At 34.6% G+C, this 27441-nt stretch overlaps 1 protein-coding gene across 7 annotated transcripts in view; it reads right to left on the bottom strand.

Annotated features, from left to right (window-relative positions):
• The window catches only part of HCRTR2 (hypocretin receptor 2), a 225067-nt gene that overhangs the window by 6830 nt on the left and 190796 nt on the right, over window positions 1-27441 (bottom strand). For 5 of the 7 annotated variants that reach the window (XM_054698878.1, XM_054698879.1, XM_054698880.1 and 2 more), the window contains 4 exons: window positions 22620-22840; window positions 19863-19984; window positions 18275-18500; window positions 15481-16237 (listed from right to left, as the gene is read on the bottom strand). In XM_054698878.1, coding sequence (XP_054554853.1) covers window positions 16183-16237; window positions 18275-18500; window positions 19863-19984; window positions 22620-22840 — 624 coding nt within the window. In that variant the 3' untranslated portion in view covers window positions 15481-16182. Of the gene's footprint in view, window positions 1-15480; window positions 16238-18106; window positions 18501-19862; window positions 19985-22619; window positions 22841-27441 lie in introns of those variants that run through there. The other 2 variants (XM_054698882.1, XM_054698881.1) reach the window with 2 other exon arrangements.

Raw genomic sequence — 27441 nt, 5'->3', positions numbered from 1 at the left:
AAAGACGTTTTATCACTTGTTAGGTGCCTGATTTGAGAAACCTTGAACAGCTGGTATTCTTGGGACATAGTTTCTATCCCAGGGTAGCTTCTCTATGTATTCTATCCAGCACAGTGATTATAAGACAGCTGAGCTTCTTACATGTTCCACAGTGTGAGTCCCAAGAGAAAATCAAACAGAAGGCCTTATTGCCTTGTTAAATGAGCTTCTGAAATAATATGGCATCACTTTCACTGCAGCTATTGATTAGCCCAGGTAATTACAAAGTTCTGTATAATTTTAAAGGAAGGGTGAAATAAATCTTTACTTCCTCATGGAAAATGTCAAGGTAGCAGTGTAAAAACAGTTGTGGGATTGGATATATATTGATACAGCCATATTTGGGAGATTATAATCTGCTGCACCTCTCTAGCATATCAATCTCTTCTTTTTCAAAACATTTTACTCTTTTTATTATATTTTTATCCTTCAACTTAATCTCCATGATTTCCTTATTCTCCCATTGCTCTCCTTACTTCCCATCTTAAACTCTATGGTGTGGAATTCCTTCATACTTTTTGGTACACTCAGATGCTTCAACTTATGATATAAATTACACTATGTCAATACCCAAACTAATTGATCTCTGCTTGAAACATACTGAAGAAAACTGCATTACTGTGCTTGCTGGTTTTATTATAACTATATTATTATTATTATTAATTTATATCACCATCCAGAGCATCTGACACTGCCAAACAACACTGTCATCTAGTTGAAACATTCCTCATTCTCAAAGATTGCCAAATTTTTTCCCTGTTCTAAAAGCAAGTTTTTCAAAACTCTCCTACCAGCAGAAAATTTGGTTTGCCCCTAACACAAATTTCTGTTATATTTTTTAAATGTAAGTCTTCCAACAAGTAATTTCTAATATACAAAAATTATTTCATTAATTTCCATTATTTTAAAGGAAAAATAGTATGATGGGTCCTCCCCCTATCCAAAAGTAGAATGTTCTTTGAAAACTTTCATAAGCTGAAATGGCATAAAGAAACAACTACCACTGATTTATATGGGAATAATTTTGAGCATGCCCAGGCCCCAGAATTAACCCGCCACATCATACCATGTTATGCATAAAAATTAAAATTATGCTAACATACAGTAAAGCCCGGAATGATATGATAAACACACAGCCTGTATCAAGTAGTTCTGGGGAAGGAGTTTGGTGGTGCCACTGCTCAGGGTGGGCACAGCATTTATTAGGGCTGCTTTGAAACAAACAGTGACTCCTATTTTCACTTTTTGCCTTTTGCCATAAAAGCTAAAGACCACTTCAGATTTTTTTTCAATTAGTAAAATATAGGTATTTATGTAGGTCTTTCATGAAAATAAGATGGTATAACATAAACCTTCAAAATTTGGGGCTATTTATGTTACTATTTTCTATCCATTGCTTTTGTAGAGTTCTCTTTTTAATTATTTTCTAATTAAAGAGTGGAATTTTAGTTTTAATTTTATTCTAAATCAGGTATTATTTAAGAGCATATATCTTAACTTTGAGGCTAATATCTATTTAGCAGGTACTACATGATACAATAATTCTGGGTGTTTTAGTTGTAGTGAGTCATCTGAACCTCAAAAGAACCTTATTATTCTGCTAAAGTGGCAATTATTATTATATGATGATAATTAAACTGAAGTAGAGAGAGGATAAGTAACTTTACAAGGTTTCTACCAGAAAAGTAGGCTTTCCAGACTGTTTATGTTCACAACTACTAAAATATCACTTCCATTCATAGCAAATATTAAATTATTAAGTTGACTTATATCTCTACCTTCCTGATTTTATTAAGGTTTTGAGTGGCAAACACATTAACATTTCAAATGTCCCAATATCCTAAGAAGATCATTTATATTCCAAATTTATGGGATACAAAGTATATAAACATTAATGTATTAAATGTATATATATGGCTTTAAATTTTTGCTCGATATGTTACTTTCTATAAAAAATATGGTAATGTCTGCTCATTTCCATTTTGTCATTTTTTAAATTTTATACTTTGTATTCTGCTAGTATATTCTTTTTATTGAGATATAATTGGAATATGACATTGTATAAGTTTAAGGTATATAATGTGTTGACTTGATACATTTACATATTGTAATACAATTACTACTGCAGAATTAACCAATATTTCTATCACCTGACATAATTTTCTCTCCTTTTATGTGGTGATAACTTTAAAGGCTCAGTATCTCAGCAACTTTGAAGTATGTAATATAATATTACTGACTCCAGTCACTATGCTATAATTGAGATCTCTGGAATTTGTTCATTTATTTGCAAATTCGCACACTTTGACCAGCATTTCCCCAACTCTCTCATGCCCAAACACTGGTAACCATCATCTGATTCATTCTGTAATTTTAACTTTTTGGGGGGTTTAACATGTAAGTGATATTATAAAAATATGTGTCTTTTTCTGCTTGACTTATTTTACTTCACACAGTGGTCTCAAGATCCATTCATCTTTTAACAAATGGCAGGATTACTTTTTTTTCCTCATGACTGAATAATATGTATCATATACATATATATATCCCCAATTATATATTTACATTTTCTTTATTTCTGGTGGACATTTCAGTTTGCATATCTTTTTTTTTGGCATGAATAATTCCACAATAAATATGGGGGTACATATATTGCTTGATACTCTGTTTTCATTTGCTCTTTGAATATAGACTCAGAAGTGGGATTGCTGGATCATTGGTAGTCCTATTTTTAATATTTTAATGAACCTCCATACTGTTTTCTATAGTGTCCACACTAATTTACAATCCACCAACTGTACACAAAATTTCCTTTTCTCCATATCCTCACCAACACTTATAATCTCTTATCTTCTTGGTGATAGCCATTCTAATAGTTGTGAGGTGATATCCCATAGTGGTTTTGATTTGCATCTCCCTAATAATTAGTGATATTGTACATCTTTAATTTACCTGTTGGGCATCTGGATGTCTTCTTTTGAAAGATGTTCAGTTCCTCTGCCAATTTTTAACATTAAGTTTTTTGGTATTGAGTTTTATATAGTTTGAATCTTAACTTTATACAATATATACTTTGAAAGTATTTTATCCCATTCCATAGGTTGCCTTTTTATTTTGATTTTTTAAAATTTTTTTTCTGTGCAGAAGATTTTCACTTTGAATGTAACTACACTTTTGTTGCTGCTTGTGCTTTTGATGTCATATACAAAAATCACACCAAGGAGCTCATTCCCTGTTTCTCTTAGGAGTTTTATATCATCAGATCTCATAAGTAAGTCTTTAATTCATTTCAAGTTTTTATGAGTGGTGTAAGATATTTTTTACATGTAGTTATCCAGTTTTCGCAACACCAGTTTTTGAAGAGACAAACCCTTCCCCATTGAGTATTCTTGTCTTCCTTGTCAAATATTTGTTGATTGCATATACCTAGGTTTATTTCCTTTCTTTCTTTTCTGTGATCTAATGTGAGATCTATGTGTCTGTTTTAATGCCAGCATATACTGTTTAAATCACTACAGCTTTGAATATAACTTGAAATCAGCAAGTGTGGAACCTCCAACTTTTTTCTTTTACAGTATACCATTTACTATTTGTGGTCTATTGAGGTTCCATACAGATTTTAGGATTTTCTTTTTCTGTGAAAAATGTCAGTGGAACTTTCAAAGTCATTACATTTGATCCACAGATCACTTGGATAGTGTCTATATATTTTAACAATGTTAATATTTCTGATGAATGAACACAGGATATCATTCTATTTGTGTCTTCCTCAATTGATTTTATTAAAGTCTTATAGTTTTAAAGTTTCATGCTCTTGGTTAAATTTCCAGTATTTTATAGTTTTTGATGTTGGTATAAACAGGATGGTTTTCCTTATTTTTTTCAGCTGTTTTGTTTTTAGTGCATTGAAATACAACTGATTTCACATCCTGCATAATGAATTTGTTCATTAGTTTCAGAGGTTTTTGTTGACTCTTTATGATTTTCTTTATGCTATCTGCAAATAATGACAATTTAAAATTGTCATTTCTTTCAATTTGGATGCCATTTACTTTGTTATCTTGCCTGATTGCTCTATGCTTTTCAGCACTATGTTGAATAGAAGTGGTGAGAGTGCACACCCTTATCTTATTCCTAATCTTAGATGACAAGCTTTCAACTCTCATCATTAACTTTGATCAAGTTATGCTTTGTCATATATGATGCTTTATCAGATTGAGGTATTTTCCTTCTATACACGATTTATTGGGTTTTTACCACAAAAACATAACTATAATTTTTCAAATGATTTTTTTTTCTGTTTTATTCCTGTCATGTCATTTTTCTCATTTTCATTTTCCTGTTTTTAGATCTTATTATTTTAATTTTTTTAAAAAAAATATCATCCTGCATAATATTCTGACTCTTTATACATCCCCAAAAATCTTGCTTTTGTTTGAAGCATATCAGATTTGGGAATCACAGGCTTCAGAGTTCTATTGCTTCCTAGACACAGAATAAGAGAAGGTTTGAGAGACTATAGGGCTTAGGCACTAAAATTGAATGGTGATTTTCAATGGTCAGCAGGGTGGTCCCTTGAGAAATAGCTATCCAATTGCAAGCTATATCACTAAAAAAATCTGTAAGACTTGGACCTGGGACAAGTTTTGATGTGAAACACCCTTGGATGTTCATTATATAAGAGGAGAAAACACAGTCTATTCTCTCCTATTTATAGCAGATATTCAAACACACACCGGTAGAGAGAAAGTGATAGAATTCTCAATGCCCGTGCTTGTAATAAAGCCCATCATAAGTAGGGGAGCAGCTGGCAGTGTAGGCTGGGGTGGTCCAGGTGGTGTCAGATTCTTGGCCCTAAAAGCAGAAAATTGGCTGTAATTTGGGTGCCTGAGGCAGCATAGGCCAGAAGTAGAAGTTGGGGGAGGGAGCACTGATTGGGTTTAAAAGATAAAGAGGACAACTCACAGAAATGTCTACATAAACTGTGCCTCCTCCATAAATGCACACAGTCAGAAAAATATGTGTTAACAAGGGAAGGGCATGTTCACAAGTATATGTAAAGCACTTCAACTACTAGAACAACATTACCTTTATTAAAGTGGATGATGGCTTGGATCCACTGTAAATAGATTTGAGCATTAATGTGACCTCACTTATTTCCCAAATCTTTATCTAGATATTAAATCCAATGTTTATTTTCCTGCTCTATTGCCACTGCCTTGGTTTAGATCCAATCATTTGAGGATAAATAGTTCCATAAAACCTTGTCTGAGCACTAAACTTATACTTTGGAGCTCTTAAATTCACCAGCTACAGAGCTATTAATACTCTTCTGAACCCAAAGCTAATCACGTCATTCTTCCATATAGAATTCCTAACTTGTCTTCTATTAAGTTTTAAATTTCCTGGACTATTACAATTTTTTAAAAAAGATTTATCCACTATGAACCTATTAATGTCACTTTCTGCCACAAGCCCTCACTTTTTCTCTGAATTACATGCAATTCCTTAAAAGGACTATGCTGTTCCACACACATATCCTACTATGCATCTGTCCCTTCTGCTTTCTCACCCCTGCCTTCAAACTCCAGAAAGAGTTTTCCTTCTAAAACTACCATTCCATAGGCAGAGTTAAGAATGTCATTGGTCCAGTATCTAGTACCTAAAAACTGATTTTTAGGGCCTCCCCTGGTGGCGCAGCGGTTGAGCGCTGGGCTGCAAGGCTGCCTGCAGGCTCTGCAGCGCTGGTTTGTTCCCCAGCTGCCAGGGAGGGTCCCACAAAAAAAAAAAAAATAGTTTTGTTTATATTCTTACAAAAATGGTTACCTTAATATGTGTAGGGTTTAATCCTTTTAGTCTGTATAACCTTCTTAGCACAGCGTTCAGGTAAGTAGTAAACACTCAATTTCCTTTTCTTCATAAACAATGTGTCATTGTTTCTAACTTTTCAAAATTAAGTGAAATAAAGAACAATGAACTGGTGTCCTTCAGAAGAGTCAACAGTTTTACTGATTGCTGGTTTCTTATGAGACACTGTGGTAGGCCCTGGGATTGACACACATATTTTATGAATACAGGCTAGTTCCTGCTTCAAATAACATACATGCTAATAGGGAAGAAAAGCCTAAAGCAAAAAACTCAAATCTAGATTTTATTGAAAAGAAAATTGATACTGCAGGAGTCTGAAAGGGTATCAAGCAGATTACTGAATTAATAATTTTTGAGAAGACAATATTTATATTTCCTAAGAAAAATGTTTACCTTATTAGTATTAAAAAGTCACAACAAATTATCAGGATTTATATTCATCAATTGTGAAGGATTTAACTGGTATAAGCATCTCAAAAATCCTTCCAGGGAGATTAAAAAAAAAAAAGAGACTCCTCATAGTGTAAAGATTGACCAAATTCCTCCTGGGGTGTGGAGGGGTCCTGAGATATATAAAATAGGGATGTTTACACTTCAGCTGTGACATGGCAGAGAAAACTTAATTGTCTGTGGAACTGGGAGCCAGCACAATTTCTTCCACAGAAGCTGGTCAGGGATACTGGGATACTAATCTGACCTTGTATTTTATACATATGTTTTAGATTCAAGTCCTCTCTGTGATACCAATTAGTATTTTTTAAAAATAAATTTACTAAAATGATAAAAATTTAAATGTAGTTGTGGCTAACTTTCAGGTTGGCTTACTACTCATCTTTTTATTTATTTTTTTTTTTTTAAAGATTTATTTATTTATTTATACAAGGTTGATTGATTAATTGATTTATACAAGCACTGGGTACAGTCAGAAGCGCGGGAGGGTGAGAGAATTCACCAGAGCCAGAGCGGGGAGCAGAGCAGGCAGAAGGACCGAAGCACACTGCTGAGGGGAGCAGCGGGCGGCAGGAGAGGTCTGCGCGCCATGTGGGACCCTCCTCTGGTGGCCGGGGAGCAGCCAGGGATCGAACCGGCGCTGCAGAGGCAGCGGGCAGCTTCGCAACCCAGTGCTCAACCGCTGCGCCACCGGGGAGGCCCCACTACTCATCTTTTTAAATTTTTCTAAATACTTTTGTCTTCTGTGCTGTTGAGCAGACTTTCTTTGTATTTATTTGTTCTGAAAATAATTTATGCACAAGATACAATTGAAAAAAAATTACTATGGAATGGTGGCCAATATTCCTACCCAATAGAGTAGGAAAAAAAGGAAACAAAGTGGTTTTGGGGGGATTAGTCCATCCAACAATGGCCATGACATGCAGTGTTTTTTACAACCATGGGGGTGAGAAGGTTACAGATTTGCACTAATCTTTTCAGCAATTTGAAAAAATGAGCATAATTTTTAAAATTTGCAATGTACTTAAGATAAAAGGAAATATTCCTGGGATTAAGTTCAGGCAGAAATTTGACCTTATGTAACCCTGTTAGGAATTGTCGAATATCTTGAAAGACATCCTTAGCTCTTAGGCAAACATACTAACATATCTTAGGATTCTTCCTTGGAATTCTTCTAAGTGAAGGCTGCCATCATCAAAGTACAGCAAGATATCAGAGATATAAGGTCTATATTATAAAGTGTGTCTCTGCATACAGACACGCTCATGGACACAATGGAATAAGAGGATACAGCTCCACCTGGGGATAAAATAGGGTGGAATTGAAAATAATATGAACAGAAAAAAAAAAAAAAAAGACTGCATCTCCCACAGAAATGTTTCCAAAGGTGGTGTTTTCTGCCATAGCTGTTATATGTAAATGATAGTAGTGAGTTCCATAAATTGTAATTACCTCCAGTTAGCATCTGAGTGGCCATTTGGAAGTCTATTTGCATAGGTAAGTCCACAGTGCCACCAATGGGCTGTGATAGAAAGTTTTGCTTTGGTTTATATCAGTTTTGTTATCAAAGACTATTAGTTGACAATTTGTAAATGGGAGAATACCTGTGAATCCAGACTAGAACCTGGAATGCAACTATGTTTCCAGAAATGAAGAGTCCTCTAATTTGACTCACATGAAACTGGGATGAAGTTGTCATTTTTTGAAAATAAGAACCCAAGGGGCCTCCCTAGTGGCACAAGGGGTTAAGCACTGCACTATGAAGCAATCCACAGCCTCTTCCTACCTGGCCAGAGAGCAACCCACATGGCACAGCAGAACTCTCCTGCCTCACCCGCTGCTCCCCTCAGCAGTGTATTTCAGTACATCTGCCTGTTCTGGTCCCCAGTCTGTCTCTAGTGAATCCTCTCATCCCCCGAATCTCTGGCCTGTATCCCAGCTCTTGTATGCATAAATTAATAAATATTTAAAAAAACAAAACAAAACAAACAAACAACAAAGAAAATAAGAACCCAAGCAATGACAATGGCTTAAATGAAAATACTGCACATTCTTGGGTAACTACAAATATTTCTTCAAGATGTGGTAGAGTTGAACCTCCCTGGTGGTGCAGGGGTTAAAGCGATGGTGCTATCAAGCTATTGCCAGCTATTACATCACAGAATTCAACCCATATGGCACAGCAGACCTTCCCTGTCTTGCCCACTGCTCACCTCAGCATTGTATTTCAATAGATCTGCCTGTTCTGCTCCCCACTCTCTTGGTGAATCCTTTCAACACCTGCACCTCGGGTTTACACTCCAGTGCTTGTATAAATAATCTTTAAAAATAAAAAAATAAAAAATTACCAAAAGAGAGAGAGAGAGAGAGAGAGAGAGAGAGAGAGAGAGAGAGAGAGAGAGATGGTGGAGTTGACTAAAAAAAGAAGAGTGGTTTGAATCCCTAGAATTCTAAGTGAAAAAATCAGAGGGCAAATGCTGTCCATACCAGCTGAGTTAGAATCCCTGAGATTCACTCCATATCAATTAAAATAATGCACTGGAGTGGCGTCAGAGAATCCATATTTTTAATAAGAATCTCTGATGCTTCTGAAGCAGAGTTGAGTTGGTTGTTTTGACATGAAAGCCTTGCCACAATAATTTTAGCTGAGAAATAAAAGCAATCGACACTGCAACCACTTTATATTGTCCTGGCAAATCACTCACAGAAAGCCCAGTTTTAAATACCACCACCTTAATATACCTTCCAAGAAAACCCGGTTGAGAGGTGCCTTACTCTTGGGTGACCATGATCTATACTAGTTAACACGTTAGATCAGGAACACCAAGATAAATACAATTATTGAGTGATGGTTTTATTGGGGCACAACTATACAAAATGCTGATACTTAATGACAATATTTAAAGCCTTTTGCTGAGGATAGTTGTTAGCAAGTTGCTTCAGTGACTATTCCTAGCAGCAATATTGTCATTTATATAAAATATTGACTGGGGGGTCTCCCTGGTCGCTCAAGGGGTTAAGGCCCCTATGAAGCTATCCGCAGCCACCACAGCACGACTTTGATCCCCAGCCAAGGAGCTTCCCATATGGTGCAGCAGACCTCTTCTGTCTTGCCTGCTGCTCCCCTCAGCAGTGTATGTCTATCCACCTGTTCTGTTCTCCACTGTCTCTGGCGAATCTGCACCCCCCCCACAGCTCTGACCTGTACCCCAGTTCTTATATGCATGAATCTTTATATAAATAAAATATTGACCATTATTCTATATGATGTTGTCTGTATGCACATGTATTAAATCAAATATTTGAAATAATCACAGAAGTGGGGAGAATCTTTAACATGCCATCCCACTGGAAAAACTTGCTAGGGAACAATTTTGCATATTCTGACTCGAGAAAATATTCAACTCCTACCTAGTAAAAGCATCAATAATAGGGCTTACTTGTACTCTTGAAAAAAAGAGATAAGGACATAATTTGGTTTTCATAAAAAAATTGCACTCAGGTTAGGTTTTAACTTGCATGTAAGTTGCTGATGAGTGTTAAGCATGAAAGAATTTTCCACAATAATATCTATAAAGCTGTTAACTATGAGCATAACCTGCTGACAATGAACCTAATTTATTTATTTATTTATTTTTAAAGATTTATTTATTTTTGCATACAAGAACTGGGGCACAGGCCAGAGATGTGGGGTGTGAGAGGACTCACCAGAGACAGAGTGGGAAACAAAACAGGCTGATCAACTGAAATACACTGCTGAGGGGAGCAGTGGGCGAGTCAGGAGAGGTCTGCTGTGCCATGTGGGTAGCTCCGTGGCTGTGGATCGAACTTGTGCTGCAGTGGCTGCAGACAACTTCATAGGTTGTGTCTCAACCACCTGTTCCACCAGGGAGTCCTAATATACCTAATTTAAACTGCAAATAGAATGAGGGAAATGTATTCTTTGCAATCTGCTGAATACCATGGTTTCATCCCATTCCAGTTATCTGCAATGTAAGTCATCAGACAAACACAGTTAAGGGTCAAAAAGGTAAGGAGGGGGCCTCCCCAGTGGCGCAGCAGTTGGTTGCTGGGTTGTGAGGCTGCCCGCAGCCTCTGCAGCACCGGTTCGATGCCCGGCTGTCGGGTGAGGGTCCCAAATGGCGCGCAGACCTCTTCTGCCGCCAGCTGCTCCCCTAGGCAGTGTACCTCCTCAGTCTGCCTGCTCTGCTCTCTGACTCTGGTGAATTATCTCGCCCTCCTGCACTTCTGACTGTACCTGGTACTTGTATAAATAAATCTTAAAAAAAAATAAGATAAGGAGGAGATGGTCACTTTCAGCATCAGGTATACAGCAAACATGGGATCAAATATTGGAAATTTAATATTCAGATTCTATTGGTAAAACAAGAACAACAACAACAACAACAAAAAAAAAACAATTTATAGATGCCTTCTTACAATAATATATCCTAAAGGGCTAGACTAAATTTTCACATGAGGAAAGTATACCTTGAGAATTAGTTGCAGACACAAGGGAGGTCAGGTACTTTGTAAAGGGAAAGCTATAGTTTTCTAATAAAAATATTTTAATTAAATCAATTCTTAAATGCCAAAACATTAGAGAGAGCAGATGGAAATTCTTTCTCTTAGAATAGGAAAACTTCAATGTGATTAGTTTTATAATCAAATGAATGGAGGTCTGCTGGTTTTCATGATACGAGTTTGATAAGTTCTATTACAACATTTCTCAACAGAAAGAACAGGATTTATGAAGTAAAAGAATCCTAAATGCAGATTCATTTGAAGTAATGTGCTATTTAAAAAAGATGAGTAAATAAGGATATTAATAGCTAGTCAAGATAAAAATGAGATGACCTACTCCTGCCCCAAACACACAATTAAAAGATAAGACTGGGCAATAAGAAGAGTTGTAGAAGATTTGCAAAATCAAATAAGCAAATTTATATGGTCTAAAAGAGAATTTGTAAATATTGAAATTATTTCCAGACCTGCTGCTGACGCAGGAGAAAAAAATAATGGGCTCATGATAATAGAAATAAGCAAGAAATATAACTAATGCCACAGCACACTTTCCACCTGGAGGGGTCTCTGGATTGTGTCCCAAATAGAAGTGAATGGCTCTGCTGGCCTGGAAATCTAACTCAATCAGACTTCTAGGTGCTGTTATAATCATTTATTTTCAGTGCTACAGGACAGCACACTCTCCATTGTATGAAAATGGTCATGATCTTCATGAGGACAAAAATAGATGTTTTGAAGAACGTAATATCTACTATTAATTGTGTTGTACCAGATGCAGATGGGAACAGAGATAAGTCCAGGATGGTCCTGATAAGATGAGATAAAGGGTAAAGATGAGTGAAAGGGTAAAGATTCCTGTTGCTCTTTTGGGGTTAAGGAGGCAGGGAGGTCGCTGTGGGAACATAAATGTGAGATGAAAGATGGACAAGTCAGACCAGACTTGGCATTTCAGTAGCAGATAAATTGTCACAGGATTTAAGGAAATAAACAAAATAAGGTATAATCTATGAGAGTGGTTTGATGAAGAACATCAGAAATGAGTTTTTTCCACAAGACCAAGAAGAATGAAACAGATTTTTGGTGCATTATTCACATGGACCCAGGACTTGCGCTTATGACCTTAAGTCACATGTAAGTGTATATGAGTAAGGGGCGCCAAGACCAAAAGACTGAGGGGGAGGTCAGTGACCATAATCACCCATGGGGCTGAAGGGTGGGTTTTACTGAGGATAAGAGTAGTCATCTGGCCTGCAATTGATGAGAAGCTGCTGCTCTCTCTCAGTTTGAAGGTATTCAGATAATGAGAATTGGCATTCTCAACAGATGGTTTACTTTGGTTAAAAAAAGTTATGCATTGTGTAGACTCTGAGGATATAGGGTGTTTTGTTCACAGTGGGAAGGGAGTTCCAAAAGGAGCATGGAAAGAACTGGAAGAAAACAGAACAAAAGGGTGAGTTGGGGTATTTCTATGGATTATTAATTCATTAATTTAAGACATTTATTAAGTGACTTCTATGTGACAGGTACTATATTAGGAATAGGGAGATAGCACTAAAAAATATAGAGAAACTCCCTGGAATCAAGAACCTTAGATTCCTAATGACTATTGGCATGAAATTTTGGAGGGAGATAGGCATTTTACAGCCTTCTTTTCATTTATACCACATTGCTGCAACCTTGTGAATGCTCATATATATATATACATAAAAGCAAAAGCATGACCTTAGGCAAAAGGATGTCTAAAATAGTAGAAATATTAAACCTGGATATTTGAAAAAATAATGAAGAAAAATAGCTACCAAACTAAAAGATAGCTTTTAAAAAGAGTAAACTAAATGAAAGGAAATCTAAATGTCTGAGGTACAAAATAAATTGTGGAATATCCTCAAGCTGTTTAATTGATAGATATGTTTGTTGTTAATACTCTGGAATGATGATTTTTCTCACTTCATAATTGATAGCCTGCATGATTTAGATGCAACTTTACAAGACACTTCTCCACTTTATATCTCTGAACCACATAAGGAGAACTTTTATGTCTACACCCCTGTAAAAGAGAATATTACTTCTTTCTGGAGATGTTCTAGTTATCACATCTGCAACAAATTAAGCTTCAAGTTGCTGTGAACTGTTAAGTATTTCTCAGTCCCAAAAACATTGTTTGCACCATTTTCTCTTTGGGAATTAAATTCAAACATTGTGAAATTAATTAGAAATTGATTACATAATAGCTTTTTTTTTTAAATGGATTTATCTTTCTGCTATTAAATATGGCTGCGGCCTATGAAAAGTAATAGATTATTTGTTTACAAAGGTGGCATAAGCAGTGCCTCTCCTAGTGACCTGGCCTGGCCTTGACCTAAGATTCTCAATTTTGGGATCCTTTCCAAGTTGAGGCAATAAGCTTAGCTAGGGATTGGGAAGGGAACTGACAGAGATGATCAGAAGATAACCATAAACACAGATATTCTGCAAGAAACAAAATTATTTTGGGGATGTAAAAATGTAAATTATTTTTCTTTTTCCTTGGGCTCTGCTTCATTTACTCTCAAATTTGCCACCTGCCATTCATTCTCCTCAGAAGATAACATGAATCTGAGGCAATGAGTCACCCTATTTGCTGGGATTTGACTGAAGGAAAGTGAGTGGAACTCTGTGGGAGCAGGAGGGTGGTGGGGTGAGCTGGCTTCTGCTTGTCATGAGAGTAGAACTACGAATAAGGAATACAGGTAGAGAGAGAAAACACTGAGCACTGAGCACTGTAAGGAGGACAACACCAAAAACACGCTTCAAGAAACTTTTCCTCTGTTGCCTACTTCCCATTCACAGCCACTGATAAAAGGGAAGATGGGTGACCTGCCTTCAGGTCTGACTGAGAAGTGGCCAAGTAGCCAGCTTGTGCTAATCAATTAATCAACGCAAAACACCTCACCACAGAAACAGCTAATCTTTCCTGGGATTGCACTCTGAGAATTTCACTTTGTCTTCTGAAACTACCCCTTACGCAAATCACATTTCCGTAAGAGTCAAATATTTACCTTGTCCAGAAACTTTTACTCTACTTTTGATATGTTAGAATAAACAGTGCTGCATAAAAATTGATTCTTAAAGTTCTTGATAGTTGATTCTGTAATTTATCAGAATCATTTAGGTAAATGAAATGTAGAAAACATACATTTAAAATTTATTATTGAGTAAACATTTGTAGAACCTAAAAAAATAAAATTTATCACTGAATTTAAAATAGCTTTTAAGTTTTATATATAATGACCAAGAACAAAATCACTTCATGTTAAAATTATATAAATGCTATACTTCCTAGTATACTAATAAATTAAAAATCACAAGGTTATCATTCTAAGTCAAAGCAAGATTAAGTGTCTTGACTCAGATAAAATCTCCAAAATTTAATACTATGTGATTGTACATATTTTATGAAATATTTATGCATTAATCCTAACTATATTATAGTACTTGCTCTTTAAAACAACATTAAAAACCTTTTATATCATAATTATCCCTGGTTATATAAACTTATTGAGAAAAATATTTTGGTCATTGAGTACTGCACCAGAGGGTTTAATTCAATTCTTAACTGCAAAGAGTTGACACTAGTTATGAGTGAATAACCAACGTATCTAATCAACAACAAAATTTTTCATACAATAGATAGGGCAGTGTGAATGCGATTATAGAATTCTCAGTATGGTTTTTACTTAAAAATTATATAACAAGCATCCTTCACAGTAGCTGTTGTGCAATCACATTAGATTTGATAAACTTCATGAAAGCATTGTAAATCAGATGTAAAGAACTTTAAATGTTTAAGATAATCATTAAACAATTGACAGGAGGTTACACACATGGGGTACAATAATTATAGAAACATTTCATGAAAAACTTAAAAGACATTCCAACTTCAACGCTTACAAAGAAAAATTGAGATAATGCAAATACGTGGCAAGTGGGAGGGTCTTTTGCCTCCTCTTTAGTAACAGTAGTTCTCTAGAAAATAATCTCCATTAAATTTGGGGAGACAAGAGTGTTTTCCATGCCTTTTCTTGTCATTTACTCTCGTACGTAACTGGAGATTTGATAGACTTTAACAACATTGTCTCTGTATATATATTGTCTCTAAAAAAATCTATTATTTTGCTTCATGCCATTTGAAAACTAATCACATATTACTTAATGGAATTCCCTTTTTTTTACTTCTAACTTTTAGGAAGTAAAAAAGTTGAAAATTAACTGGAATTGAAAATGTCTCTGAATTTTTTGAAATGCAGATTTCACACCTGATATAAATCAAGTGTAAAACATCCTACCACACTAAATTAATGAGAACCCCCTCATAATTTGCATAAGCATTTTTGGGTTTTGTCATTCTAACATTTCAGGTTTATGTCTATTCATACTATATTTTATTAGTATATTTATCTGTTATCTTCATTAAACAATGAGCACTGGGAGTGAAGTTCACTATCATTGTGCCTAATATATTTGCAATAACTTATCAATGATTTGTAATAGTTATTTAATATCCAAGAAACACTCCAAGTCTAGGAAAAATTTAGAAGTCAATTTTTCTCAGAAACTGGGAATCACATTTTGCCAAGAATGAATGAATTCAAATATCAAAGTTTTCATGGGTTTGTAAAAATTGAGAAATAAGGAAGTTCAAATGGACTCTGTATTAGATAAAAGCATCTCATCCTTATTGGTAACAAAAGTTCGATAGCATTTACATTGTCTTGAAATATAGCAAAAAAAAAAAAACCCATACATACATACTGTATAGCATAAAAGTTGCAAAACATTCTTTCCATAAGGATTCTTCTCATTTGTGTTATTAGCACATAATGAGGTAAGTAGTTGACCCTTTGTTCCATTAGATTGCAGGACTGAGAATATCTGCTTGTTTACCATCTGTTCTGTTTATGTAACCATACAAAATCCAGAGTCCTTAGAAGGTTTCCTACATTAACTGGATGAAAACAATGTACATGCTCTGTTATTCCATTCCACAGTTATTGTACTTGTATGTTTTTGTTTTTCTTCCAGGTAATGATCATTCTTAAAACTGTCTGACTCCACACAACTTCGATTTCGATAAGTATAAATATAGCTGGAGATTTGAAAGTTTCATTTAGATACTCAAGCCATCCAGGTAGCCAAAAAGCACACGAGTGTTATGAAGCTTTATGAAGAACCAGTCTTCTTTCACACTATACTCGTAACACAGTGGCAATTGTTTCATAAACCATTATTTCACTTAGTGACAGTCAACATTGGCTTCTTCTTTCAAACCTCCAACCAGGTTGACAGTAGTGATGAAGACGGCCCCTGTTGCAGATACCTGTGCATTAAAATACTTTATTTCACAAGGGCTAATAAACATGTGCCAGGTGGTATTTGGCGCAGTGGTTCTCAAATTTTAAGGTGCTTCAGTATCACCTGTACAGCTTGATAACTCACAGGTATTTAAAACACTATCCCTTCAGTTTCTGGCTCATAGTGGGTGGAACCAGATGTAGGGTGGAAATTTGCATGACTAATATGTTCCCAGGTGATGCTGATGGTTCAGAAACCACCATTTGAGAATCACTGATTTCCAGCCAAGAAATTCTAACTTCAACACCGTCCTTGACACAAGCATACAACTGCAGTCTCTCTCTCTCTCTCTCTCTCTCTCTCTCTCTCTCTCGCATCAATGTTGTTCTGATAATAGCAATATAATGCCAAGAAATCTCTTACAAGATAAATTTAAATTTTTGCTTTGAGTAGTAAAAAGTACCAGTAATCCCAAATGCTACGATATGAAAACAACTTGTGGATAATTTAGTTGTATGACTTTTTCTGAAATGATGAGTAGGGAAAAAGTAAAAATAAACAACAAGAGAACCATTATCTGCTGTGAAAAATCTCAAATATTGTTTTCATCATTAGTTCAATAAAATAAGAACACCTGCTACCATAGTAAGAACGCCATTTCTTGAATATTTTACTTGTAATTTGATTTCAAAGTATTTGAATCATAAGAATAGAATTCTGTAAAGGTACAAATATGAAATATTCAGTCTTTTTTACCCCAGATCTTATGTTTATAAAAAAATACTCCTACGCATTTGTGTGTGAGTTTAGAGCAAGCTCGTCCATTCTAACCACCTGGCTCTTTGCTGCAGCCATGGGTGGAATTCGCGGAAACGGATAGCATCACCGTAATTAAATAGTAATAAAAAAAGTGCAACCTTACTGCTAATGTCCTGGTGATGAACACCGCCGTCAGTTGTATAACTGCATGCCCGTGTCCAGGATTCCGTCCCACAGAGGACGAGCCGCCCTGCAGATGCTGCCAACAAGTCTCTCTCACTAGAGAGCGCTCTTTTAAAGGCACTTTTACGTTTACAGCTACGTCATTTCCTAGCACGTAGCACAGCGGGCCCTTTCTGCTATACCATAAATGAGTATGAAATCGAAATAAATGCAAATATATTTACCATCAAATATCTATGGTATTAAACTCCCTTATATGAGACAGAGATGTGATTTAATATTCATCATTCCTTTTCTTTGTAAATTGCATTTTTAGATTAATCCAGCAAGGCCGACTGCACATTTTTCATTGGCTAGAAAAATTTAATAATATGATTTTATCATATTCTTAAACGTGGAAGTCTTTATAGATGGAAATTATATATTCATGGTTACTCCAAAAGTTTTATTTTTTATAGATTATTACTGGCCATAGGTTGAGATGAGAAATATTAGTGAAGGTAAAGCTACAAATCTGAGAAAACTGTGTAAATGAGTGATAACATTAATGGGAAATAAAGTTTAATGGTATTTATTCTATATGGTCTTGAGAGATAGCTTTTGAAGTATTTATTAATATGCTATTTTGTATATAAATATTATCTAAGCTGTCATGTCATAATGACAATCTTCTGTGATTTTTTTAAGCCATAAGATCAGCTAACTTGTCTATTGTTAATTCAGAGTTAGTAACTGCTACTTCTTTTTGTAGTCTAAAGGATAAAATCATTGGATAACTTTTGGTAATTTTAGCAATCAATTTGAATATTGATTAAAATAACAATTAGTATTGGGAATGTTCAAACATTTAATTGATATAAATCATATTACATGAAACTAAAATGAAATAAACTGAGGTAAACTCAGTTAAAGTTTAAATTTCTAACATGTTTAAATCAAAAATTGAGAAATTATTTTAAGCTGACGTTTTTTTTATTTCCAAAGAGCAATTGATTTAAAAAAAATCCACAAAATGTTTTAGATTTCAGATCATTACGATAGTAAAATTTCTGTATACAGAGATTTTTAAAAAAAGAATAGTTTTACTTAAGTATCCTTGTCATATGAATAAATATTCTACCAGTTTTGAAGTGGTCCTGCTCCATTGGCTGCGGGGAGTGTGCTTATGCTGGTGAGCACAACTTGCTCAGAGAGTTTTGAAATATTATCAAAGTTGCTGATCTGGGTGGTCAGAGACTTCCGACTCTCTGTGCTCGTTCTTCCCCTTGTGAGCCTATCCTCCTGGCGATGGTGAACTCCAAGGCAACAGCAAGAAAATGCAGCTTTAAATTCCTCTCGAAATTTTCCTGGCAAACCACGGAGAAGGAAAGGAAAAAGAATTATGCATAAATATATTTTTAAAAATCATGGACAGGGTACAACTGAGCTGCTACGTTGAGCCAAACTAACAAAGAGGTGTGATATTTTGCAAAGATTGGTAAAATAAGAAAAGGAAATTGCATTACTGGATGCTAGGTAGACTTCTGAAACAATGAGGTGTTTCCATAAAATGAGACTGCTTTTCATCTGTGATGTTGGGTTTGGTCTCATTCCTTTAGTGTTATAGCTCCTATATTTGTGAATGTGAGGTTATTTTAACTAAGTAACCATAATAAAAGTGATCATCAGTAGAGGGTTGCCCACAAATACTTAAACATTTTAAAATGACCTATGTCATATAATAAAACTATGGCTATTACTCCTGTGTCACGGGATGACATGTAAAAAAACAAGTGAATACAAGACAAAGTTTACATATACACCACCTGATTCTCTGAAAGGTGAAAGGAAGCAGGTGCAAATATTTGGGTACATGCCATGCTTGAAAAAAAAATTAAATATAATTGGTTGTTTTTAAAAATAACCTATCCAACCAGAAGGACAAAGATAAAACTGAAAAATGCACATACTTTATTATGTATTCAATAAACTGAATTGCTTATACTTCCATATAAAATTACCATGTTTTTGGAGTAGAATGAAAAAGAAATAACCAGTCTGTTGGAGAAGAATACAATGTAAAGATGTAGTTAATTAAAACATAATTCTAAAGCCCACATCAGGCAAAAAATGTTTGTAAATAAAACAATATTAAATGACTTTTATGAATACTTTGATTCCATAAATATTAATAGATTAATTCAGTTAGAAAATGTGTGTGCCATTTAACTTTTTTTATTAAGTAATCATTTCTGTGTTCAGTGAGAAATCTTGATATAAATCCAAGAAATCTTACAGAGAAATGTAAATACAAAAATAGGCCTAAGAGTGGAAAAGTTCCCATTCATTCTCAATATGGCCATAAATGTTGGCAAATTAAATAATAAAGCAACATTGTTTCATTTTCACATAAAATTATTTTACATTTTTATAAAATAAATTCAACATAAAATAAGCCAAATTCTGTGTCATTCAATTCTCAGAATTTTCACTTTCCCCTCTTTCAAGATTATTTTATAAATTTTAGTGTAAAATAATCACTTATTTTCTCTGATGAATTCCCCCTCGGAGAGGAAAAACTCAAAACACAAACGAGAGCAGGTCAAAATTCTCATTGTCCAGCAACTGAGCTCTTCGTGCAATTCAAAATGTTGGAAATCTTCTGGCCATTGATCCTTCGCCCTTGGTTAGAACTGTGGTTTATATACAAGAAACAGTTGAAAACTCACCACTGAGAAAATTATAAATAATTGGGTTCGCAGCACTGTTGGCATATACAAGCCAGTGAGAAAATGTGAACCAGGCATAGACAGTCTCTCTGTCTTCTGTGTGGGTAAACATCCCAAATACTCTGTAGGAAAACAATAACAGGAAATCCAGTGTGATCCTGGAAAGTTCCTTTTAAATAATTAAATTCAAGGGTGAATACAGTCTTTGACAGAAACTGCCTGACTTCTATTATCCTCTGTTGCAGGCAATGGCCACTGATAGGTTTAGAATAGCTTCAGGATCTGAATGCAACCTCCATGGCACAATTAGTAAATCAAAACCAAATCAGGTCGTAGATAGCCACTCTCTCTGGTAAACGACAAATGCAATAATATTTTTTCGCTGGTAAGACGAAAGAAGTGGAATATATACCTATCAACCCTTTTTCACTTTTTTCCCAAATATAATTGAGTAATATGTTAATATTCCATTATGTGTATTACTCAAAGGCACTAGTAAATTTCAGTCTGTAGGTATTTCTTCCTCCTTTCATTTGTGCATAATATTACATTTCTTCAACTCCAGCCTTCTAAGCCTTGGGGGAGATTTGGCTTCTAGAACTTTTTATAACCAGAGAACTAGTTTTCAGTAGGGAGAAATATGGCAATTAAAATTCATGTTTAAATTTTTAAATTTATTACTTTAAACTTAAAAAATATTTCATTGCAATATCCTGAGAAGTCACTTTAAGATTTCTTCTATATTTTATACTTTGAAATATTCCATTTATCAGATTCCATTCAATAGCCAACTACCTAGTTAATTCACAGGTTGACAATAACTCACTCCCTGCCCATTGTTGATTGTGTCATTTATGCCTGTGATAGAAATGCATGTCTGGAATGAAGTAGTGTCTATGGCATGCTGAAGTTTTACAAAAATAGAATATGAGGTAAAATAACATGAACAAACAAAATTAATATGTTATGACCCTCTAACAAAATATGTCTTTGAAATCCTAGATAAATGAGAACTGCTTTAAAGAAGTTGGTTTTGACAAGTTAGGGGAAAATTTTTTCAAGGAAAAGAATTTATGAATTTATTTGTAATAGAAAGAAAAAATGGGTATAATGTAAAGCCCCCCCCCCAAAAAAAGATAAATTTCTGAAAAAAAGTGTGGTAAAAGAAAAAAAAAGGTTCTGGATTATTTTTTTACTCTGTAGAAAAGAGCAGAATGCTCAAAAAAATTGAGACTACTTTAAATTCAACTGGGACTTTTCCCTTAGAAAGCAATTTATTTTCCTTAGAAAAACAGGTACTTAAGTCAGAAAAATAAAAGCAATATGCTGGATACGTAGCTATTTGGAAATAACTAAAGGGAAGGCACAAGCACTAATGTGCACAAATTAGTGCAAAGGAATAAATCAGAGATTAGCAAATTCTATTTTCTTTAAATTTACACTGACATAAAAGTAATAGCAAAAGAAAACTCATCTAGTATCGTATGTAGCATGTTTATACTTAGTAAGTCTCTAAGAGAAGTAAACACTAACTAGCAAAACAACAGAAAAAAAAAACAAAAAAAACGTGTATGGGATTTCTGCGGGCAAGACAAAGAAGAGGGAAACTGAAAAAAGTGTAGAGGACAAAGTAGTTCATTTTCTTGAAAACCGGTATGTCTCAAGGACCCCAGTTGCCGAAAGTCTTTTCCTTAAAGGCTGTGTCTATAGTAAATAATATTCCTGGACAAAAGTCCATTTTCCATTTTTTTCTCCATTAAGAAAGTCATTAAGCAATCAAAAACAAGGGCCAGAGAGAATGAGAAATCTTTGCAGCTGGTTATACCACCTTTCATCTGTGTGACTCTGGCCAAAGCCATCTCTCTCTAGAGTCCCCAGCTGTGAGGAATATGATATGGACTCTGAAACAGGGAAGAGTGAGGGCAGCCATCATGGTTTAAGTTCGAAGCCTATTATAAACAGAATTAGTATTGCCTTGGGGGCAGTCTATATGCAACAGTTATGATAACTCCTGATAAAGTTGGCTGGCTGTGAAGTTCACATACACCGCTGCCCTTGCATTGGTGGTTTATGTTGTTCAGTTGTTTCAACTTAGTAGTGTGTCTGCAGCATGACAACATACTTTTCTTACCGAAATGTTTTGTGCTGATTTGTACAAATATTCACCTTGAGTTCGACTCAAAGACTTCAGGAAATGAATTTTCTTTCTTTCTGTTTAAACATTCAAAACAGTATGTACTATGATTTCATTTGTGTGTGTGTGCGTGCTTACAAATGCACTTTCATGTACAATCAGAATGCTAACAAAATATTTTTATCTCTTTTTAATCCTTTCCAAAGAATTCTGATACAATTCCTTCTACCTTTGAGAACAAAGTTTTGGAAAACCCATTTGTTCTGATCAAAAAAGTACTCCAAGCTGTAAATGACACTCTCTCTCCCACCACCCTATATTAGAACTTTTCTGCATCTAAGACTCAACAATGAGATTGAAGAAGATCAGGGGAGCATCTGTTTCATGTCTGCAATTCAAAAAAGAATGTGCAAGAACAAGAGCATTTGGAGTCTGAGCATTCTGAAAACAACAACAACAAAAAGCTGTTTGCCTTACCTGTCGGTAACAACAATACCCTGAGTTATCTGGCCTGACAAACTATTTACCCTGAGTTTAGATTTTTCTCTGGCTTAAAAACAGTTCTTAATTAAGAACCAAGAAATGGCAGGTTGCTTGATTTTCAAATAACAGATGCACTTTACCTCTTTAGCACATTGAGGATGCTAATTGGCAGATAGCAAATTGCAAACACCAAAAGCACAACCATCAGCATCCGGGCTGTTTTCCGTCTGGCTCTGATCTGCTTTATTTCAGCAGCCACAGCACTAATTCTGGACTTGGTCTGCTGTCCTGGCCCTCGAGGCTGTGTAATAGGTTGGAGGGGCTTCCATTTTCTCTGAACTACAGATGATGTTCCAGGGATCTGAAAAGAGCAGAGAACCTTTATAGCTATTTGATTTAGGAAAGTTCCACTTTGGAGAATTAATAGAAGACACAGCAAGGAGAGTGTCCCAGACAACTGTGGTCTGGGAGGTTTGATCTGTTTCCCTAGAATGTCCCTGAGTTGAATATGTTCTTGCTGAATAGGAATTTAGGTGGAAAAAGTGTTGAAACATCATTTTGTCAAGTGCTAAAGAAAGTTGTATATGGAAAATACACCTTTTAATAAAAATAGTTATATATGCAGACAATGGAATATCATTCGGTGACAAAAAGAAATAAATCATCAATGCATGAAAAATCATAGAGGACCCTTAAATGCATGTACTGAGTGTTCAAAGAAGCAAATCTGAAAAGGCTGCCTACTATGTGATCCTGAATTTAATGACATCCTGGAAAAGGTAAAATTATGAAGACATTAACAAGATCAGTGATTGCTAGTAGTAAGGGGAGAGGTGGGTGAACTGACAGAGCAGAGGATCTTTAGAGTACTGAAAATACTCTGAATGCTACCATAATGGTGGTTGCACGTCATCATATATTATACAATGTATCTGCATGCATTCTTCAAATCCATGGACCTTACAACATTAAAGAGTGGCCCATACGGTAAACTATGGAGTTGGGTGATTGCCATGTGTCAATGCTGGCTCATCAATTGTAACAAATGAAGTCTCTTTATCTTCTGCTCAGTTTTGCTGTGAACCTAAAACTGCTCAAAGGGGGGGGAAAAAAAAACTTAATTAAAAAAATAGAAATAAAGACTGAGAAAGAAGAAAAGTAAAGGGATGTCAACCGTATTACTCTACTAGGAATTCTGTTTCAATTCAAATTCCTGAGGTTCAAGAGCAGGAAATCCTAACAGGTAATTGCAAAAGTAATCTGTATGGCTTTTTTCATGCATCAATACTGCCCTCTGCTGCCAGATAGAAAGATAGAATTTAACCATGTATTGTTTTATGTTTCGTTTTCTGTTTCTCAGGTTTGAACAATGCAAAACCTTTGATGAAAGGAATAAAAAATAGAATTTTTCTGTTGCTCACTATTGTTGTTATAAAATTGCTTAAAATTAATTTTATGGTTTAGTCCTTTAAAATGCATTCACACAAACACACAAAATAAATTAAAAGAAAATGCATACAAAAGCATAGAGAATCCCTGGTGGTCTTACATTAACATTTCAATAGCTGGAATTTGTAGCAGTTACACAACTTGTACTTTTCCATTTTTTTTCAAAGTTATTTGATAGTAGCAGGAGTCCCTCCAAGTATAATGTTTTCTTAATTATAAGCTCATGAAGATTGATAGGGTTTAGTGAGCAAAACAATAAAATTCAGCATGTGTAATTTTTTAAAGAGAAAAATGTGCCAACAAGCACACCATAAGGCCGGCTCAGTCATATTAAGATTATTCAGCTGTTAACTTTTATCTCTGTGCTGGAAGCCAGCACAGACCAATGTGTCCCTATGGTCTCTCAGAATGGATGTTGGATGGATTCTGTTATTTTATACATCACAAGACCAGGGTCTATTAGACAATCTGTAATTTGGAAACAGAATTTTACTGTGATCCATACAAATTAATATGATGCTCCTTTTGACTATAACTATTTTTTTTCCTCAGAAAGAATCAAATGAAGTTAATTAAAACCTGTCTTTAAATTAAAAAAAAAAAGATAAATCGTTTCCCTTTGAACTCTTTTCTCTCATGTCCTATAGACAGATATTTTCATGGACTTATGGTTCTGTTCAATCTTCTAATCCATGTGGTGAGAGAAACAGGATCTGAGAATCCTTCCTCCTCTATGAGTCTCTTTTTAGTCATTTCTAATATAATTGAGAAGCTCCAATGAATGATGGAAAATTCCAGTAGAATTCTAGCATAAGTAACCCAAAGTCTGCCATTTTGCAGACTTTGATCTGTTTCCTAATGATCACTGAGAGGTCGTTTAAATTTTAGTAATTCTATTAGTGAGTGATCCCCTGAAGGAAAGAATCAATATCTTGCATAATCAATATCCTACATCTGATGACTTTGCAACCATCAGAAGCCATCAGAGTCACATAAGGAGGAGCCACCGAGAGGAGCATGGTTATGATCCCTGAAATCTATCAGTGATAATTAAAAAAAAAGCAGTGATAATGTCCCCTTTTATATGATTATCTAAATAAATAAAGCTTAGTCCTGCACTCATCTTGAGACATACAAATATCCCATTAATAGTCATCTAAAGAAAGCATAATATTAACAGAAATCACCCATATTAACTGAGTACTAGGATCTATGCATAATCTTGAATAATCATTAATGCTTTCCTATAAGTAGATTGTTGGAAATTCCATTTTATATTTGATTAAGTAGACATTAACAAGGATCAAACAAAATATTATAAGGAACTTTTCTTTCTGGGTGGTTTCTATATTGCTTTGTCTCTTTACCTATAATAGGTCTCTTTAGACATTCTAATTCTCCTTTAGTGAGTTTTAGTATATGTGCTGCCGAAGCGAGCACACCTTTAGTGAGTTTTAATAGCTTGTTTTTCTAGTGTGTAGGTGTGCAGTTGTTCATACCAATTCCCTTATTCTTCATTTCTGTAATGTTGATACTGGTTTTCCTCTTTTAGTTGAGATTTAAGTTACCGGACACTTCCATTTATTCCTGAACAATTTACACAAAGGTTTATCATTCACTCTGATCTTTTCAAAGAACTAACTTTCACTTCTTGACTTTTTTCTGTTTTTTTATACTTCATTATTTACACTGTAATCTTTAATAGTCTTTCTATTATTTGCTTTGGTTTTTAATATTCTGTTATACTTTCTTAAGGCAGAGTGCCATGTTATCAATTTGAGATCTTTCTTCTTTTTGAACTTAGGTGTTCAGCTATCAATTTCTCTCCAAGCATTCCAAAATTTTTAGTCTGTTGTATTTTTATTTTAGTTAACCTCAAACTATTTTCTAATTTCTCTTGTAATTTCTTCTTTTACCTACTTGTTATTTAAGAGTGTAATGTTTGGGCCTCTCTGGTGGCGCAGGGGTTAAAGACAGTGCTATCAAGTTATTGGCAGCCACTGAAGCATGAGTTCAATCCCCGCCAGCCAGGGAGCAACCCACGTGGTGCAACAGACCTCTCCTGTCTCACCAGTTGCATGCTCCAGCAGTGTATTTCAGAAGATCTGCCTGCTATGCTCCCTATTCTCTGGTAAATCCTCCCACCCCCCAAACCTCTGGCCCACACCCAGTTCTTGTAAGCATAAATTAAAAAATAAGTGTAATGTGTAATTTCCATACATACGTGAATTTCCCAAGTTTCTTTCTATAATTTCCAAAATGATCCTATTATGGTAATATAATGTACTTTTTTATTATTTCAATCATTTAAAAGCTTTTAAGTCTTGCTTTATAGCCTCTCATATGATCCAGTATGGAGAATACTTAGTTCATATGCACGCAGAATGAATGTGTACTTTGTTTTTTGATGGAATGTTCTCTGATATCTTTTAAGTCTAATTGGTTGATAGTTTTGTTCATCTATTTCTTGTCTGTTGAGTTTTTCTATCTATTTTTGAAAGAGGAATATTGATGTTTACAACTAGTATTGTTCAAGTGCCTACTTTTTCATAAAATTGTGTTGGATTTTGCTTCATGTATTGTGTTTCTGTTGCTAAGTATCTATAAATTCATACTTTTTATATCTTCTTTATTGATTGACTTATTATGATATAACCCTCAGTCTGTATAGCACTTTTTGTTAAAATCTTTTTTTGTCTAATGTTAGCATAGTTTCTCAACTTTCTTTTGCTTACTATTTCCTTGGTGTATCTTTTTCTGTTATTTTACATTTAACCTAGTTGTGTCTTTGGATATGGGATGTATTTTTTCCAGAAAACACAGAGTTGGATCATTTTTGTTTCATCGATTCTACCAATCATTCATTTATATTTAATTTAATTTTGAGAATATATAAATCTTATTTCCCACTTTGTTGTTCATTTTCTATATGTATTATGTCTATTTTGTTCTTTCATGCCTCCATTTCCCCTTTATTTTGAGTTCAATAATATTTCTAGTATACTATTATAATTCTCTGTGATTTCTTTCACTATATTTTTAAAAAAATATTTTTGTGTGATTTCTCTAAGTATTGTAATTAACAACTTAAATAACCTGTTAGGATTGATGCCAACTTAATTTCAATAAGATACACAGTCTTTGTTCCTATATAGCTTCATTCTCTTCTCCTTAATTTAAACTACATCTTTATACAATATAAGAAAATTTCAGTTATATAGTATAGCTTTATGCTGTTTTTTCAAGTTAAATAAGAGAAGAAAAGAATTACAAAAATGTTCTCTATTATATCTACCTACATGTTTACTTTTAATGGTCCTCTTTATTTCTATTTCTGAATTTACATTACTGCCTTTGCAATTTCAATTTGCCATTTATTTCCTCATAGTAGATTGACTTTTTATCACCTAATAAGTAAATCTGAAGAATAAAGGACAGTAGAAGACACTGTGATAAAAGTTAGGACAGGAAAAGTCAAAGTTATAGTCTTTGAGAAGTTGAAATTTACTTCCA

Source organism: Talpa occidentalis, unplaced genomic scaffold, assembly GCF_014898055.3.
Source record: "Talpa occidentalis isolate TD23 unplaced genomic scaffold, MPIMG_talOcc4v2.1 talOcc4.2, whole genome shotgun sequence".
NCBI classification, from domain to species: Eukaryota; Metazoa; Chordata; class Mammalia; order Eulipotyphla; family Talpidae; genus Talpa; species Talpa occidentalis.
This window is presented reverse-complemented; position numbering and strand designations above follow the sequence as displayed.